This window comes from Periplaneta americana, chromosome 1, assembly GCF_040183065.1.
Source record: "Periplaneta americana isolate PAMFEO1 chromosome 1, P.americana_PAMFEO1_priV1, whole genome shotgun sequence".
Lineage (NCBI taxonomy): Eukaryota > Metazoa > Arthropoda > Insecta > Blattodea > Blattidae > Periplaneta > Periplaneta americana.
The window spans coordinates 39,384,968-39,402,500 of record NC_091117.1 but is presented as its reverse complement, the minus strand read 5'-3'; the positions used below and the strand labels follow the sequence as shown (position 1 = coordinate 39,402,500).

Genomic DNA, 17,533 nt, shown 5'->3' with positions numbered 1-17,533 from the left:
AGACCTCGAGCTCATTTCGCCATCTTTAATTCACATATTATTATCATCCATACCATAGGTCGGGTTAAATTCACGGTGTGGCTTGATGTACTTGTAGCCTAAAAGAGCGCGGGCGTTCGGCTCCCAATCATTGATAGAATAGGAGTGGTAGGCACGATAAGCCTTCGGGCTCCTCCTCCATATAAGAGAAAAGAAAATCAACTTCTAGGTTCAGGGACGAAAACAACCAGCACTATATTGCGTTCCATAATAAATGCCAACAATACGAAGACCATGGTCATAGGAAGAAAAATAAATAAGGTAAACTTGCGAGTTCTAAATGAGACAGTAGAGCAAGTGGACAGCTTCAAATACTTGGGGTGTATCTACTGTAAGCAGTACCATGAGCTGCTGCCAAGAAGTCAAAAGGAGAATAGCAATGGCAAAGGAAACTTTTAATAGAAAAAGAAGCATCTTCTGCGGACCTCTGGAAAAAGAACTAAGAAAGAGACTAGTGAAGTGCTTTGTGTGGAGTGTGGCATTGTATGGGGCAGAAACATGGACATTACGACGAAATGAAGAGAAGCGAATAGGAGCATTTGAAATGTGGATATGGAGAAGGATGGAGCGTGTGAAATGGACAGACAGAATAAGAAACGAAGCTGTTTTGTAAAGAATGGGTGAAGAAAGAATGATGCTGAAACCGATCAGAAAGAGGAAAAGAAATTCACTGGGATACTAGTTGAGAAGAAACTGCCTTCTGAAGGATGCACTGGAAGGAAAGGTGAATAGGAAAAGAGTTCGGGGCAGAAGAAGATATCAGATGGTAGACGAAATTAAATTATGGTTTATTTAACGATGCTCGCAACTGCAGAGGTTATATCAGCGTCGCCGGTGTGCCGGAATTTTGTCCCGCAGGAGTTTTTACATGCCAGTAAACCTACTGACATGAGCCTGTCGTATTTAAACACACAAATGCCATCGACCTGGGCCGGGATCGAACCCGCAAATGATAGACGAAATTAAGATATATGGGTCATATGAGGAGACAAAGAGGAAGGCAGAAAATAGGAGACACTGGAGAATGCTGGTTTTGCAGTGAAAGACCTGCCCTTGGGCAGAACACTTCGAGTGAATGAAGATTCTTATCGTTTCTTTCAGAGTTATAAATACTTGTTCTACTGTTGTGTCCCGATTGGAAGCTATAGATATCGATATATATATTTTTATTTATTTATTTTTATTGCTAGTAAGTTTAAAATGAATACAAGTTAATAAATACAATGAAAGATAAACTAGCCCATTCCTGAATGAGTAAGACTCGTGTTCAGGAGGGGATTCCAGTACAGACAAAAATAAATGAATGAATGAATAAATGAATAAATAAATAAATAAATAAAATCTAGAAATCGACAACATCGATGTTGTACCATTATTGTATTGATAATTGATGTATCGATAACTACACCAATTTTGAAATAGGCCTAATTCTTCATAGATATATTGATAAAATTACTATTTTGAGTGCAGAGAAACTGGAGGGTCGATTTTTTGTGTAATGTACTGTACTGAACTTCAAGACTCTCCGGATCATGTCACTCACTCACCGCGCAATTGGATTAAGAGGGAAGTAGAGCAGGTACGGAGAGGGCTCTAAATAGGTCGACTTCATTCAACTGCAGTCGAATGGTTGGGAACTTGCGACCACAAAGGGAAAACTTCATGTCAAGTAACAGCTTCATACTTGTTGCATAAAATATACGAGTATGTGTCGTGTACATAGCGTCATATATTATCGATATTCCGTGAGTGTTAGGGCAAGGTTGCGTGCGTTTGAAAATAAGATGCCTTTGAAGATATGCTATTCAAAGAGGGGTGAGCTGTCAAGGCCGTTGAAGATAAAGTTACACTGAACTCCACAGTTTCTAAGACGACCGAGTTATTAAAGCAGGTTCGTTGATACCGTGCACCGTGTATGGAAATGTGCAATATGTGCTGTATTTATACTTTAAAATATGTGTTATTTCATGTAATGTTTATAGAGTTGATCTTAACTAAATATACCAAGTTACACTCGTGAGCAAAATTTACTTTGTTATAGTTTTATGTAATTCTTCAGCAAGGTAATTTTGAAATTGATGCTGCTAAAGGAAACATTTCCTGAAACATGCAGTCATATCTCCAATGTCTGAGCTCATCGCACTTTTCAGGTAAAACTAGAAAACAAAATCGTTATGATTTTACTAATTTTTTTTTTACTTGTAAAAGAGGGTTTGGAGGAGACCGGAGGGAAAAAGACCTTTAGGGAGGCCGAGACGTAGATGGGAGGATAATATTAAAATGGATTTGAGGGAGGTGGGATATGATGGTAGAGATTGGATTAATCTTGCACAGGATAGGGACCGATGGCGGAGTTATGTGAGGGTGGCAATGAACCTTCGGGTTCCTTAAAAGCCATTTGTAAGTAAGTAAGAGGATTTGGAATTATGTAGGAGACTATAAAAAAATTCAACATTGTGGTGGACAAATAGAGAAAGATAGATATGCGGGAAGGCGGGCAAATACAGAAATATAATACATATGTGGAAAGGTGGGCAAATACAGAAAGATTATAGGCCTATAAATTATGCGAAAAGTTGGACAAGTACAGAAAGATAGATAGCTATGCTGAAAGCCGGTTAAATAGAAAATGATGTATAAATAGAAAGGCGGGAAAATGGAGAAAGATAGATACGCAGAAAGATAGGTAAATAGGGACGATAGATACGTAGAAAGTCGGGCAAGTGGAGGGAGATACATTATTCGGAAAGGCGTGCAAATAGAGATAAGTTATGTAGATATGCAGAAAGGTGGATAAGTAGAGAATGATAGATAGACTATGTAGAGAGGCAGCCAAGTAGAAAAATATCTTAGTTTATTCAGAAATGTGGGTAAGTAGAGAAAGGTAGGTATAATACAGAAAGGCGGGAAAGTAGAGAAAGATTTATAGAAAAGCGGATAAATAGAAAAATATAGATATGCAGAAATGTGGGTAAATATAGAAAGATAGATACTCAGAAATGCGGACAAATAGAGGAAGACCGATATGTAGAATTGCGGGAAAATAGAGAAATATAGATGTGCAGGAAGGTGAGTAAGTAGAGAAAAACTGGCAAATAGAGATAGATATGCAGAAAGGTGGACACATTTGGAAAGGTAGATATGCACGAAGGCAGGCAAATAGAGAAGGGTCTATAACTTATGCCGAAGGACGAGAAAATGGAGAAAGATAGCTAGGCAGAAAGGCGGGTAAATAGAGAAAGATGGATATGCAGGAAGGCGAGCAAATAGAGAAAGATAGATATGCAGGAAGGTGGGCAAATTGAGAAAGATAGGTAAGTCCATACACAAAGGTATGAAAATAGAGAAAGCTAAGCCCAGATATAAGGAAAGGCGGGCAAATAGAGAAAGATCGATATATAGCAAGGCGGGCCAATAGAGGATGATAGATATGCAGGAAGGCGCGGGGAAATTGAGAGAGATAGATATGCACGAAGGTATGAAAATAGAGAAAGATAGATATGCGGAAAGGTGGGCAAATGGAGAAATATAGGTAAGCAAGCACAAAGGTATGAATATAGAGGAAGATGGATATGCGGAAAGGTGGGCAAATGGAGAAAGATAGGTAAACAAGCACAAAGGTATGAATATAGAGGAAGATGGATATGCGGAAAGGTGGGCAAATGGAGAAAGATAGGTAAGTAAGCACAAAGGTATGAATATAGAGGAAGATGGATATGCGGAAAGGTGGGTAAATGGAGAAATATAGGTAAGCAAGCACAAAGGTATGAATATAGAGGAAGATGGATATGCGGAAAGGTGGGTAAATGGAGAAATATAGGTAAGCAAGCACAAAGGTATGAATATAGAGGAAGATTGATATGCGGAAAGGTGGGGAAATGGAGAAATATAGGTAAGCAAGCACAAAGGTATGAATATAGAGGAAGATGGATTTGCGGAAAGGTGGGCAAATGGAGAAAGATAGGTAAACAAGCACAAAGGTATGAATATAGAGGAAGATGGATATGCGGAAAGGTGGGCAAATGGAGAAATATAGGTAAGCAAGCACAAAGGTATGAATATAGAGGAAGATGGATATGCGGAAAGGTGGGCAAATGGAGAAAGATAGGTAAACAAGCACAAAGGTATGAATATAGAGGAAGATGGATATGCGGAAAGGTGGGCAAATGGAGAAATATAGGTAAGCAAGCACAAAGGTATGAATATAGAGGAAGATGGATATGCGGAAAGGTGGGCAAATGGAGAAAGATAGGTAAACAAGCACAAAGGTATGAATATAGAGGAAGATGGATATGCGGAAAGGTGGGCAAATGGAGAAATATAGGTAAGCAAGCACAAAGGTATGAATATAGAGGAAGATGGATATGCGGAAACAAAAATTAAATTTTATAAGGTAATGGCAGTGCCAATGTTGCTTTATGGGTCTGAATTTTGGATCCTGACTAAAAAAGAAGAAAGAAGAATAGAAGCAGCAGAGATGAAATTTCTAAGATCTGTAGCAGGTTACACCTTATTGGATAGGAAAAGAAGTGATAATATAAGGAGGGAACTAAGCATTTTTAAATTAATAGACAGAATAAAACAATATAGAAACGATTGGAAACAACATATACAAAGAATGGAAGTAGACCGCATACCAAAACTGATGAACTATAACCCAATAGGTAGAAGAAATGTTGGTAGACCGAAAACAAGATGGGCTCCACAGTGTTAAAAAAAATGAGACCGGAACGAGCCTTATAAGGCTTAATCCATGATGCTGATGATGATGATGATGATGGATATGCGGAAAGGTGGGCAAATGGAGAAAGATAGGTAAGCAAGCACAAAGGTATGAATATAGAGGAAGATGGATATGCGGAAAGGTGGGCAAACGGAGAAATATAGGTAAGCAAGCACAAAGGCATGAATATAGAGGAAGATGGATATGCGGAAAGGTGGGCAAACGGAGAAATATAGGTAAGCAAGCACAAAGGTATGAATATAGAGGAAGATGGATATGTGGAAAGGTGGGCAAACGGAGAAATATAGGTAAGCAAGCACAAAGGTATGAATATAGAGGAAGATGGATATGCGGAAAGGTGGGCAAACGGAGAAATATAGGTAAGCAAGCACAAAGGTATGAATATAGAGGAAGATGGATATGCGGAAAGGTGGGCAAACGGAGAAATATAGGTAAGCAAGCACAAAGGTATGAATATAGAGGAAGATGGATATGCGGAAAGGTGGGCAAACGGAGAAATATAGGTAAGCAAGCACAAAGGTATGAATATAGAGGAAGATGGATATGTGGAAAGGTGGGCAAACGGAGAAATATAGGTAAGCAAGCACAAAGGTATGAATATAGAGGAAGATGGATATGCGGAAAGGTGGGCAAACGGAGAAATATAGGTAAGCAAGCACAAAGGTATGAATATAGAGGAAGATGGATATGCGGAAAGGTGGGCAAACGGAGAAATATAGGTAAGCAAGCACAAAGGTATGAATATAGAGGAAGATGGATATGTGGAAAGGTGGGGGAAAAAGAGAATGAGAGTTATGCAGAAAGGCGGGTAAGTAGAGAGGGAATAGAGAAGGGTAGACCTACACAGAAGAGACATAGGCAAGTAAAGAAGTAGGCACGGTAAAAGTAGACGGATAGACAGAGCGATACGAACAGGAAGGTGGACAGTCAGGGAGAGAGGCAGACAATATGCGCCATTAACCCCATTTTCGACATTAGCGTGTAATTTCGTCAGAATCTTCAAATCGATTCATTTTAACTCCGTCGTAACGTTTTGTTCTTCATAACAATGGAAAACTTTTTACCTGTTGACGAAGGCTGGATTGCTGGAAAGAAGAGAATAAAATAATTGTTAGTTTGAAGATCGCGGGTTCCTTACAAAAGCTGTGGCCTCGAGGGTGTGAAGAAAACAAATATAAAAAGCGAGGCAGCCGGCGGTCGAATTTGGAATTCCACTATGTTGTTCTTTGTTATGGTCACAGCGCGCCGTGGAGGGATCACGCTTTTATTTAAAAATAATGGTACATGATTGTAGGCTGGGCTGTGTAGTAATGGGCGGGGTTAGCGTGCGTGCTGCACTCCGTCACGTTGCCTAGTAACCAGAGTCCCCCTCTCGGCGGCGCGGCGTCCCTCTTCACTTCAATTTTTCCCCTTGTAAGAAGTTGGCGTAGCTGGAGTAGGCGGAAAGTATTATATTGGAAAACCATGCCGTCTGCTGGCCGTGATATCGAACGAGAAGTAGCTCTCCAAGTGCTATTGTTTCCGACAATGTCACTTCGGAGGGCATTTTCAAGTGGAGATACTGCTTAATGTCTTAGGTCTACTGCCTATTTTCTACTACAAAGAAGCATGCTACGCAAGTGTAACGTTTTTTTGGACCGTTCAATATATCACTCGTTGAGAAAAAATGTTTTAAACTCTCTCTTCTTGTCGTAGAGTTGGATTTTAAGTGCGAATCTTGTTAATAGCAGATTTGACAGACTGAACGAGTTAAGTTGCCAGGAAGGAAGGAAGGAAGAAACAATTATAGGGAGAAATAAAGAGAGAAAGAAAATGAGACATAAAAGGGCTAGGTGGCAGTAGGGACAAAAATAAAGAAAATAAGAAGGAAGGAAGGAAGGTAAATACAGAAGAAGAAAGATCTGAAAGAAGAAAGGAAGAAGTTTGGAAGGAAGGGAATCTGTGCAGAATGTTCTTATACGGGGATGGGCAGATGTAACGGTATATTTGTCTTTTTATGTTGGCGACATCATTTGGTCGGCCCAATAACTGATTTGTCAGTCGCTGTTTCTATTCTGAATCTATCTGTGTGGAGTTCGCTTTGGAGAGAGAGGCAGTTGAAGAATAGTTCCCGACTCGGAAGTAGTCTTTTCAAGGCAAGTCGGCCACCGAGGAGATCAGGTGAATATTGTTCCTTTATCTGATCTTGACTTGGTGTCGGTTCTGTGGAACGTAATTAGATGGGAAAATTACTTGACCTTTACTTGGTTTCATTTTCCAAAATTCTATTTTACTTTGGAAAACGTATTAAATATCTTTTACGTGTTAAATTTTTTGTTACCTTGTTAACATGTTTCGGCCTGCTATCGGCCATCATCAGAACTGGTCGTTGCTGGTCTTGGCTCCTTTTGTTTTGTTTCCTGTGGGGGTGTGTTTGTGTAGTGTAATGTCGAGTCAAAGAGTGTGTCGAAGAAATGAAAGATGGAAAATTGATGCGGAATATTACACACGAGATTCTCGTCTTTTTGGGAGAAATTGCCATTCAGAATACTGCATTTGGGATTTTGTACATGAATTATCTGAATATAGCCTATTCTGTCGAATTTGTCTGAAAATTTTAATTTAAAAAAAACGAAGAATCGCGGTGAAAGGATCTTGCCTTGGAACAGATCACCGGATCTACATATTACTTTTGATAGCCTAGTACGTTGGGAATGTCCCGCGGTCATGAATTCGTTTTATAATCTGTAGGTCTTTTAAAAATTGCTGATAATGATACAGAGCCACATAAGAATTCCAGTCACTATCTTGAAGTTTAAATTTTCGCTTACACTCATAAAAATCCATTGCAGGTCTCACGGAAGTTCACGGTTAGATGAATCGACCTTCCCAGAAGGCATCTGTTTTTTTTAACACTCTCGTAAACTACGCCAAGTAATTGGAGGTAAACATGTATAATTACGCAGCGGTAATTTACGGTACAAACGTGTGGCATTTGCACAGGACGTAGATGGGAATGTCCCACGTGCTGCTTCTCCGCGGAAACTTATGACTTGCTCCTGGTTTCAATCCAGTGATGTTAAAGAGGGACAAGAAAAGGGCTGGCGTCTAATTAGTACTTGGACTTTTCCAATAAACCCACAGATTATCAGCTTCCTCGGCTTATACGTTAAGTCTTCAGCTCACACATGTTTCAGATAACTAAAACATGTACGGTGTACAAAGAATAACCGTTAAAAAAAAAAAGCAGTATAGAAATTGTTATCCTTTTGCCACATTCTTCTCCTCTATCCACTTTTATTTTCTTCCATTTTCTCCATTTCTTTTACTCCTAGTCACCTGTCTCATTCTCCTCCACTCTTTCCAGGTCCCCAGCCTCTTCTTTTATCTTTTTTTTTCGATTTTATTCCTTGTATTCTATTCATTACCTTTCTCTTTGTTTATCTTCACATCTTTTCACTTTATTCGCGCCTTGCTCTTCTCTTTTGTAATTTCCCTCTCTTGTCTTTCATCACTTATATCTCTTCTCTTTGTCACATCTTTCCTTTCTCTTTCGTCACTTCTTTCCTTTCTCTTTCGTCACTTCTTTCCTTTCTCTTTCGTCACTTCTTTCCTTTCTCTTTCGTCACTTCTTTCTCTTCTCTTTCGTCACTTCTTTCTCTTCTCTTTCGTCACTTCTTTCTCTTCCTCTTCTCTCTCGTCACTTCTTTCTCTTCCTCTTCTCTCTCGTCACTTCTTTCTCTTCCTCTTCTCTCTCGTCACTTCTTTCTCTTCCTCTTCTCTCTCGTCACTTCTTTCTCTTCCTCTTCTCTCTCGTCACTTCTTTCTCTTCCTCTTCGCTCTCGTCACTTCTTTCTCTTCCTCTTCTCTCTCGTCACTTCTTTCTCTTCTCTTTCGTCATTTCTTTCTCTTCTCTTTCGTCACTTCTTTATCTTCTCTTTCGTCACTTCTTTCCCTTCTCTTTCGTCACTTCTTTCCCTTCTCTTTCGTCACTTCTTTCCCTTCTCTTTCGTCACTTCTTTCCCTTCTCTTTCGTCACTTCTTTCCTTTCTCTTTCGTCACTTCTTTCCTTTCTCTTTCGTCACTTCTTTCTTTTCTCTTTAGTCACTTCTTTCCTTCCTCTTTCGTCATTTATTTCTCTTCTTTCGTCACTTCTTTCTCTTTTCTTTCGTCACTTTCCATTCTTCGTAACGTCTTTCTCTTCTATTTCGTCACTTCTTTATACTCTATTTTATCACTTTTTCTTTCCTCTTTCGACATTTTTCTCTCCTTTCGTCAATTCTCTCTCTTCTATTTAGTCATTTTTTCAACTCCTTCACTTTTATCCCTCTTATTTATTTCTTGTTCTCTTCCGTCACTTTCCCTTCCCCTTCTAGACTTTATCTTCTGTTGTTTATTCACTTCATCTTCCCTTTTGTTTCTTTATATCCTCTTCTCTGCTCTATTCTACCCTACTTAGCTATATTTCTGTCTTCTATTCACGTTCTCTTTTTCTACGAGTTTTCTTCTATCCCTTTGTTCTGGGATCCCTTCTTTCTTCTCTTTCTTAAATTTTTTATTATTACTTTCAAAATACTTCTATTCCTTCTCCATTCATGGACAAATACAACACACAACGAGCACGGAGATATTACATGCAACATATAGGAGTACTGTGAAAGAAATTGATAACTTGTGATGTTTGATTCTTTGTGGTGGATCACCCCAGAAATAAGACGAAAGTTTGATATCCATCTTTTTTCCCAAGGCTTGTAACGTGATTTCGAGTTGGGTTTTCTCGAAGTATTTTGCTTTTACTTTCAGTCTTATGTCGTATTTCAATCACTTCCTAGCATTTGAATAATGACTGTAATGAAAAGCTGTCGTTTATGAGGAACTGACATACATTGTTTTATAACGGCATTCTTAATCATAAGAGGTTTCATAAAGTTAATAAAATTGACAGACAATTTTTGTGAAATTCATTTCCTGATTTAAGAAGATAATAAAATTGCGGTTGAATTAAACTGTTAATTAAGAAAATGTAGACAGTGAATTCTGCGAGATCAGAGCTCCCCCTGCTTAAATCAACATTGATTTAAAACATAAGAATGTTATAGTTCCCCCTCTTTTAAGTTTTATTCTAAAATATTCAAAAAGGAACTGTAGTGGATCAGGGATTGAACGAAGAGAGGGCTATCTCAAGTTTTGATCGATTAGTTATGCAGGCTCTTAAGGGTCGTAGTCCATTAATATTGTCTGTAACAGAGCTGTCATTAACTCTCTAGTTGTATGAAAGATCTTTCAATTCTCTCTCCTTCGGAACACAGGAGAGGTTATCTTGATATCAATACTAATTTCAGCTTAAATAGCTACATGCCTCTTGTGTTCATACGGAGAAGGAAACTTTGTTGTCTGTATAGCTCGCAGCGAAAATTATAATTGTGTATGTAGTAGTTATTAATTTTTATGAACCGTAGAAGTCTGGGAAGATAAATTACTATGCATCCTTGATCTTGTGCATTACATGTTTTAGTCGAATAATTACTGTATATAGGCCTAATTTATTTTCTTGGACCGCAGTTTTAAGGCACAAAAATAATCGCAAATATAATAATATATAGTTTATAAATTATATTGATCAAATTGCTTTCTTTTCATAGTGCAATCTGCTCATATAACTTTCTTCCATATTGTATCAATATTGTCATCTACTCATATTACTGTCTCTTCGTGTTGTTTTCTTTCCAAGGTGCCTTCTTCTCATAGTGCAATCTGCTCATATTACTTTCTGTCCTATTGTTTTCTTTCTAGTGTGCTTTATTTTCATAGTACAAAATATCCTTTACTTCATATTGCTTTTTGTCCATATTATTACCTGCTCATATTACTTTCTTTATATTGTTTTTTTTTTTCCACTGTGCTTTCTTTTCATAGTGTACTTTGCTATTATTTGTTTCTTCCATATTGCTTTCCATCCGTATTACTACCTACTCATATTACTTCCTTTCCATATTTTCTTTCCACGGTGATTACTTTTGATAATGCAATTTTCTCTTGTTACTTTCTTCCATATTACTTCCTATCCTTATTGCTACCTGTTCGTAATCTATCCATTTTTTTCAGGGTGCTTTCTTTTGATAGTGCAATTTGCTCTTATTACTTTCTTCCATATTGCTACTTGCTTATATTACTTTTTCATATTGTTTTCTTTCCACGATGCTTTTTGTTCTTCAATTTAGGATTCTCCTTGTTAATATTATTATAGTATTGTTATTATTGTTATTACTATTACTAGCCTATTTATTATTAGTATTAATTACTATTATTAATATTATTAGTTGTTTATTATTAATTGTGTTTATTAATTGTCATTATTGTGTGTAATTAGGTACTACTGCCGCCGGGTATTACCCATTTGCAGTGTGAATACATACATACATTTTTTTTGGGTTATTTTACGACACCTAGGTTATCTAGGTTATTTAGCGTCTGAATGAAATGAAAGTGAAATGAGTCCGGGGTCCAGCACCGAAAGTTACCCAGCATTTGCTCGTAGTGGGTTGAGGGGAAAACCCGGAAAAAACCTCAACCAGGTAACTTGCCCCGACCGGGATTCGAACCCGGGCCACCTGGTTTCGCGGCCAGACGCGCTGACCGTTACTCCACAGATGTGGACTACATAAATACATTAGTGTAATTTGCTCTTATTACTTTCTTTCATATTGCTTTCTATCCTTATTGCTACCTGCTCATATTACTTTCTCTCCAGGGTGCTTTCTCATAGTGTAACTTGCTCTTATTACTTTCTTCCATATTTATTTCTAGCCTTATTGCTACCTGCTCATATTACTTTCTCTCCAGGGTGCTTTCTCATAGTGTAACTTGCTCTTATTACTTTCTTCCATATTTATTTCTAGCCTTATTGCTACCTGCTCGTATTACTTTCTCTCCAGGGTGCTTTCTCATAGTGTAACTTGCTCTTATTACTTTCTTCCATATTTATTTCTAGCCTTATTGCTACCTGCTCATATTACTTTCTCTCCAGGGTGCTTTCTCATAGTGTAACTTGCTCTTATTACTTTCTTCCATATTTATTTCTAGCCTTATTGCTACCTGCTCATATTACTTTCTTTCCAGTGTGCTTTCTCATAGTGTAACTTGCTCTTATTACTTTCTTCTATATTGCTTTCTTTCCAGAGTGCTTTCTTTTCATAGGGCACTTTGCTATTATTGCTTTCATATTGGTTTCAATCCATTTTGCTTCCAGCTCATATTACTTTCTTTTCACGGTGCTTTCTTTTCATAGTGCAATTTAATTTTATTACTTTCTTCTATCCATATTTATACCTGCTCATATTACTTTCTTTTCATATTATTTTCTTCCCATTGTTTTTTCGTTTCATAGTACCACTTGCACAAGTACTTTTTTTATTTTTGTTTTTTCATAATGTAATCTGTTGGTATTACAGTACTACTTAGTTATTTCCATTTTGTTTCCTGCCCATAGTACTTTCTGTCCATGATACTATCTTTCCACACACATATTGCTTTCTGTATTAGTTTTCTCTTTCGTCAGCTGTTGTTTCTTTCTTTCTTTCTTTTTTTACTTTTTGTAGGAGACCCAAGATGTTTTAAGCTTGAAAGTTGGCAGTCCTTGGATGAATTCGTCACGAAGTTCAGAAGCCGTGTTGAAATGGTCGTGCACAGTGATGGCCGATAAGAATCTCTTACGAGAACGTCGCGTGACATCGACTTCAGAATGGCCAAATAGGAGAGCAGGCTTAATAAGAAATTCAAATAAAACTTCCCTTTTAGCAATGCCAAATATCCAACTAGAAAGCTCATTAATCCTATGAATTTTACATGTAACAGTACCAATTCTAGACTATGCAGTGGAATAGTTAAATAACTTTGCTTCTGTATTCCTGTCGCTCGAAAATGGTCGTCACAAAGTTTTCCAATATTCAAAATAACTTCTCTTAATCGGTACAGAACTATTATTACCTAACCATATTACACCAGATTTCTTTTTAGCTCTACAGTAAGTTGATTTATGTCTTCTATCAAACGATTTGGTGCAATATACTGTATTCGTTCCTTGTGCTAGCTTGTGGAAAAACAAAATGTTATCAAGTACAGACAGCATTATTATTATTATTATTATTATTATTATTATTATTATTATTATTATTATTATTATTATTATTATTATTATTATTGGCAACATCTGCGTTAACTTGAGTCCTGAGACATTTGTTTTATTTTTAAAGTTCAGTATAATTCTACACTTCAAAAAAAAAGTCACTGACATGAGATAAAATGCTGAAAAAATTCTGCAGGTTACGATTAGAGCACAAAATACGAAGGTATATTATACTATAATTCGGGTATCTGCACGTAGCCTATCTTATTTATATCATAATCATGCATGAAGTATGGTATAGTATACTATACTCTCAGGACTCAGGAGGCTAGGATTGAATCCTTTTGCCTATTTCGCCCTCACTTACGCGAGAATTGCGAATCAACGTTAGTCGTTCAGAACAACAGCATTAACCGAACAGTTCAAGTAACAGCTTTCCACGAAGAATCGACATCATAAACTCACCAGATGCAAAAGAAATAATAATAATATAATAATAATAATAATAATAATAATAATAATAATAATAATTTTATTAATATCATCAGCATCGTCGTCATGTGTTATTAGGGGGTACTGTTGTACCTTTAAACACTTTTCACATTTATTTTTTTTTTTAAATTTTGGGAAATGAAATTTTTAAGTGAAAAAAATGCTTGAAATAATTATTGAAGATTCCTTTACAACTTCCTATATATATTTTCCTGTTTTACAGATCTATTAAGGATGGGAAAAATAAAATGAAGGGATATGTAATGTGTTCAAAGATACAACAGATTCATGTACATTGGAACATACCCTCTTGTAAGCTGGAACACATGGAATATAGGTGGGAATGTAGCTGTAAAAACTGACAATCATAATGTTTAAAATGTATTTGCCATCATAAACCAGAGCTGGCTTCTCTGATTGAGATTTTATTTCCTGGAGAAGCAACAACTGCTTCAACAGCTTTCTTCAAGGCATCCGAATCAATTGGGGACCTCTTTAATTCCAGGCTTACTTCGTGACATGATCTTAAAATAATAGAAAAACAAAACCGATAGTATCGTGTACTTTGGAACATGTTCCATGGTACAACATGTTTTATGTTCAAAGGTACAAGAGGGTGCACTTTTAAACAAATATGGCTCCCAAAACTAGAGATTCGAAGGCAGGCGGGAAGAGCGTCGCGCTTTCATGGAGGGGAATGCCAGCGACTGCATGGGGCTCGGGCCGCCGGCCGTCCGAGCCATACTTCAGGACTTTTAAACTGTCCGGTCAGTAGTATAGTACTTTCCAAAGCTTCGTTAACATCCACGATCAAAGGATGTGCCGACAGGTTACCCGAGGCACGGATCTTACGGTAGCCTCTCTTGGGTGATAACTAGGGTCCGGATTTTAATGACCTAAAATACTTAAAAAAAAAAAAAAAAAAAAAGAAGACTTTAAAATGATTTTATAACCTTAAAATGGATGAAAAATGACATTAAAAAAAACTTAAAATTACCTTTATTATTTTGATCTTCATACACAAATTATTTCTCACTCGTTGCATTTTTCTTTGTCTCTGTGCTTCAAGACCTCGCCTATGTTTTTCTCTATTTGCATGTTGGTCAATGGTGAATCTCATTTCTGCTGCCATTTTCACATCACAAATTTTACAGTACAGAATACCATCGTCGCTTTGAAAATACAGTGTCACCGTACTCCGAAGCAAACTGTTTTAATTTCGCGGAAGTACTTGTTTTTACTTTCGGCATGATTTAACACTTAACTGAGACACGGGCTCTGAGAAACTGAATCACAGATGCAGAATGGAAAGGATCCTCAAACAATACATAGCAGGTACCGACACCCTCACACTCTGTAAAGAGGAAGTTTCGTCTCTCACCTGTTGACAATAGGAATGAACCCCTGCAGTTGGACTAGTCCAAGTTCGAACAAAATATGTAGGGGTGAAGATTCTGAAAATTGATGTTCATTAATATTTTGATAATAGGTACATTGAAACTAGTTAAAAATGAAAATTACTTTTCATTTAAAAATTATCTTAAAATTGCATAAAACAGCAAAAAAATGCCCTGTTCTAGAAAAATAGCAAAAAAGTAACCTATAAAAATGATTTAATTTCACTCAAGATGTTATGAGTCACGTTTATTTTCAACACAGCATCGCCCTTCTATCGTAAAAAAGAAGATGCAGTCATTGAAATCCTGACCCTAGTGACAATCCCTGTCTAGGATGGGGTGTATCTTCAACTGTCGTGGGTCCAATTGTATGTAATCTTCAACCAATAAAGACGAAACTTGTGTAGTCCATGTAGAGATTCCACATTTAGTCAGTTGAGTTTATTGAGAGGTCTGTGTGGGGGATATGTGTCTTTCAGTCTGTTCGGTCTAATCTAATTATGATTTCAACCAATACAAACGCACGTGTATCCTGTGACGATGACGGTACGTCCACCTGCGTGCAAAGCAGGCCGCTATTAACATCGCTTTCGATCGAAATATAATAGCAACAATTTCGTTTCTCTATTTTTCGTGTGTATTATTATGTTCACTTTGAAATGTAAATAACGCTGATTTTGTTTTCTTTGCAGTTGGAAGCCATATCCATGTGTTGAGGCGCCGACGTTGGTTCAGTGTGTGAGTGCGGGGTCGGGTCACCCCCTCCCATCGCTCGTCGTTTAAAGGACAGGTCAGTGCAGAGTCTGCGGAACATGGAGGGCCTTGCGTTAGCCCTCGTGGTGGCCGTGGCAACCCTCCTCAACCCTGGAGGATCGTCAGCAGCGGGTCTCGCCATCAGACGTAGCATCGCAGTCATCCCACATGACATCTACCCTGGCTACAGCATCAAGAAGTTCGAAGGCGGCCAGCAACTCATGAACTACCGCCTGCTGGAGACGGGATTCTCGGAGTTCTTCACCGTCCTAGAAGACGGCTTAGTGATGACGACATCGGACTTGAGCCCGCTGGTCAACCGGCCTGTGAACTTGGTGGTGCTCGAGGAGACGCCCAACAGCACCGCCACCCACACCCTACAGCTTTACGTGCTAGACCGCCGGGATATGCTGCGATTCCAGAAGGAACTCTACGAGGGTGGGGAAGTGCCGGAGAACTCCGCGGCAGGCACCAGAGTCCAGGGTGTCCCTCGGCTTCAGGCCACCGGTGGCGGAGTCGGGGGTCTTCCTGTGAGGTATGCCATCGTGGCTGGTAACGAGGACGGAGCCTTCGCCCTGCAGGAGAGTTTTGATGGGGATAACGATACCTTGGGTAGCACTTCCAAGACGCCCCTGGAAGGAGACGTTGTCGGTGTTCGTCTCGTAACGGCGCGTCCCTTGGACAGAGAAACTACCCCTAGCTATACTCTAACGGTACAGGCGGCTGATGGCCGCGGCATCGATAAAGCTCTTACGAAAGTTAAAATAGCAGTGCTAGACGAAAATGACAATAGTCCGGTGTTTACAAAACGAGTGTATCGCTTCTCTTTGGGTGACGCTAAGAAGAGCATAGAAGACAATGGAACAGTGACTAACATCTGGAAGCGTTTCGCCGCTGTGGGCACCGTTTCGGCCACAGACGCCGATGGGGACAAAGTTGCTTACCGCCTCGCAGTTCCAAGCAATCTAGTGGTGATAGTACCCCAAACCGGAGACCTGCTGCTCGCAGGAGAGCCACCCAGTACACTTGGAGAAGACGTGGAGTATGAAATCACTGTAGAGGCTCATGATTTGAGAACCCCGAGTCGTACGTCCGAGGTTCCGGCCCAGGTGTGGCTGCAGTTCAACTCGCTGCCCCAGGAGGATCAGCTCCAGCATCTGGATGAGCCGCAAGCCCACCGCATCGCAAAGCGCCGCGTCACGCGTGCCGTCAGGCCGACAAAGAGGATCGAGTTCACAGAGGCGGACGGCGAGACCGAGGGCCGCGTCGTCTTCCAACTGGAGAAGGAGACGGAGCGAGAGACGTTCAAGATTCGAGACGAGAACCCCTGGGTCACTGTGGAACCTAACGGAGCCGTCCGCGTCAAGAAGAAGTGGGACTATGAAGAGCTCGGCCCCGAGAAGACAATTGATTTCTGGGTCACCATCACTAACGCTGGACCGGGAACTGGAGGTGAGTACACTACTTTGTATATAGTTACAATATGCGCCAAAACAAACAGTACTGAAAGTGGATACTGCTCTTATGAACTTCAGCTAAGTAAACCCTTTTAATAAATTTAAGGATACTTTTATAAAACAAAATTTCATACTCACTGAAGCTTTTATATAAAGTAAATACGAGTAAGCGGTACCTATAAATTTAATAGTTGAACTTTGACATTTAATAACTTGCTGAATTTAAATTATAATTTGTCTAAAATTTGAACGGATGACCATCAATTACCTCACCTAACTATGATGAAAAGGAATAAAAATTACGTTATTAAATAGAGATCCGCGAACGCAAAATATATTTATGCTCGACCATGCCGAAATGTAGTAATTATACACCTGGTAGCAGACCTTTAATGCATGTCATTAAAGTACACCTACTCATTAAAGGTCAGGTCTTTCAGCCAATGACGACTCGGGTTACAACTGTTCAGCCAATGACAGGTCAGCTTTCTACCGTTATAAAACCGCAAGTATCGATTATTCTCGGATATGCAATCGAAAGAGAATT

The 17,533-nt window shown here is 38.9% G+C and overlaps 1 protein-coding gene across 3 annotated transcripts in view; it reads left to right on the top strand.

Annotated features, from left to right (window-relative positions):
* Positions 1-17,533, top strand: part of LOC138694624 (neural-cadherin-like) — a 1,043,497-nt gene that overhangs the window by 79,147 nt on the left and 946,817 nt on the right. For all 3 annotated transcript variants that reach the window (XM_069818545.1, XM_069818553.1, XM_069818562.1), the window contains exon 3: positions 15,469-16,981. In XM_069818545.1, coding sequence (XP_069674646.1) covers positions 15,589-16,981 — 1,393 coding nt within the window. In that variant the 5' untranslated portion in view covers positions 15,469-15,588. The remainder of the gene's footprint in view (positions 1-15,468; positions 16,982-17,533) is intronic.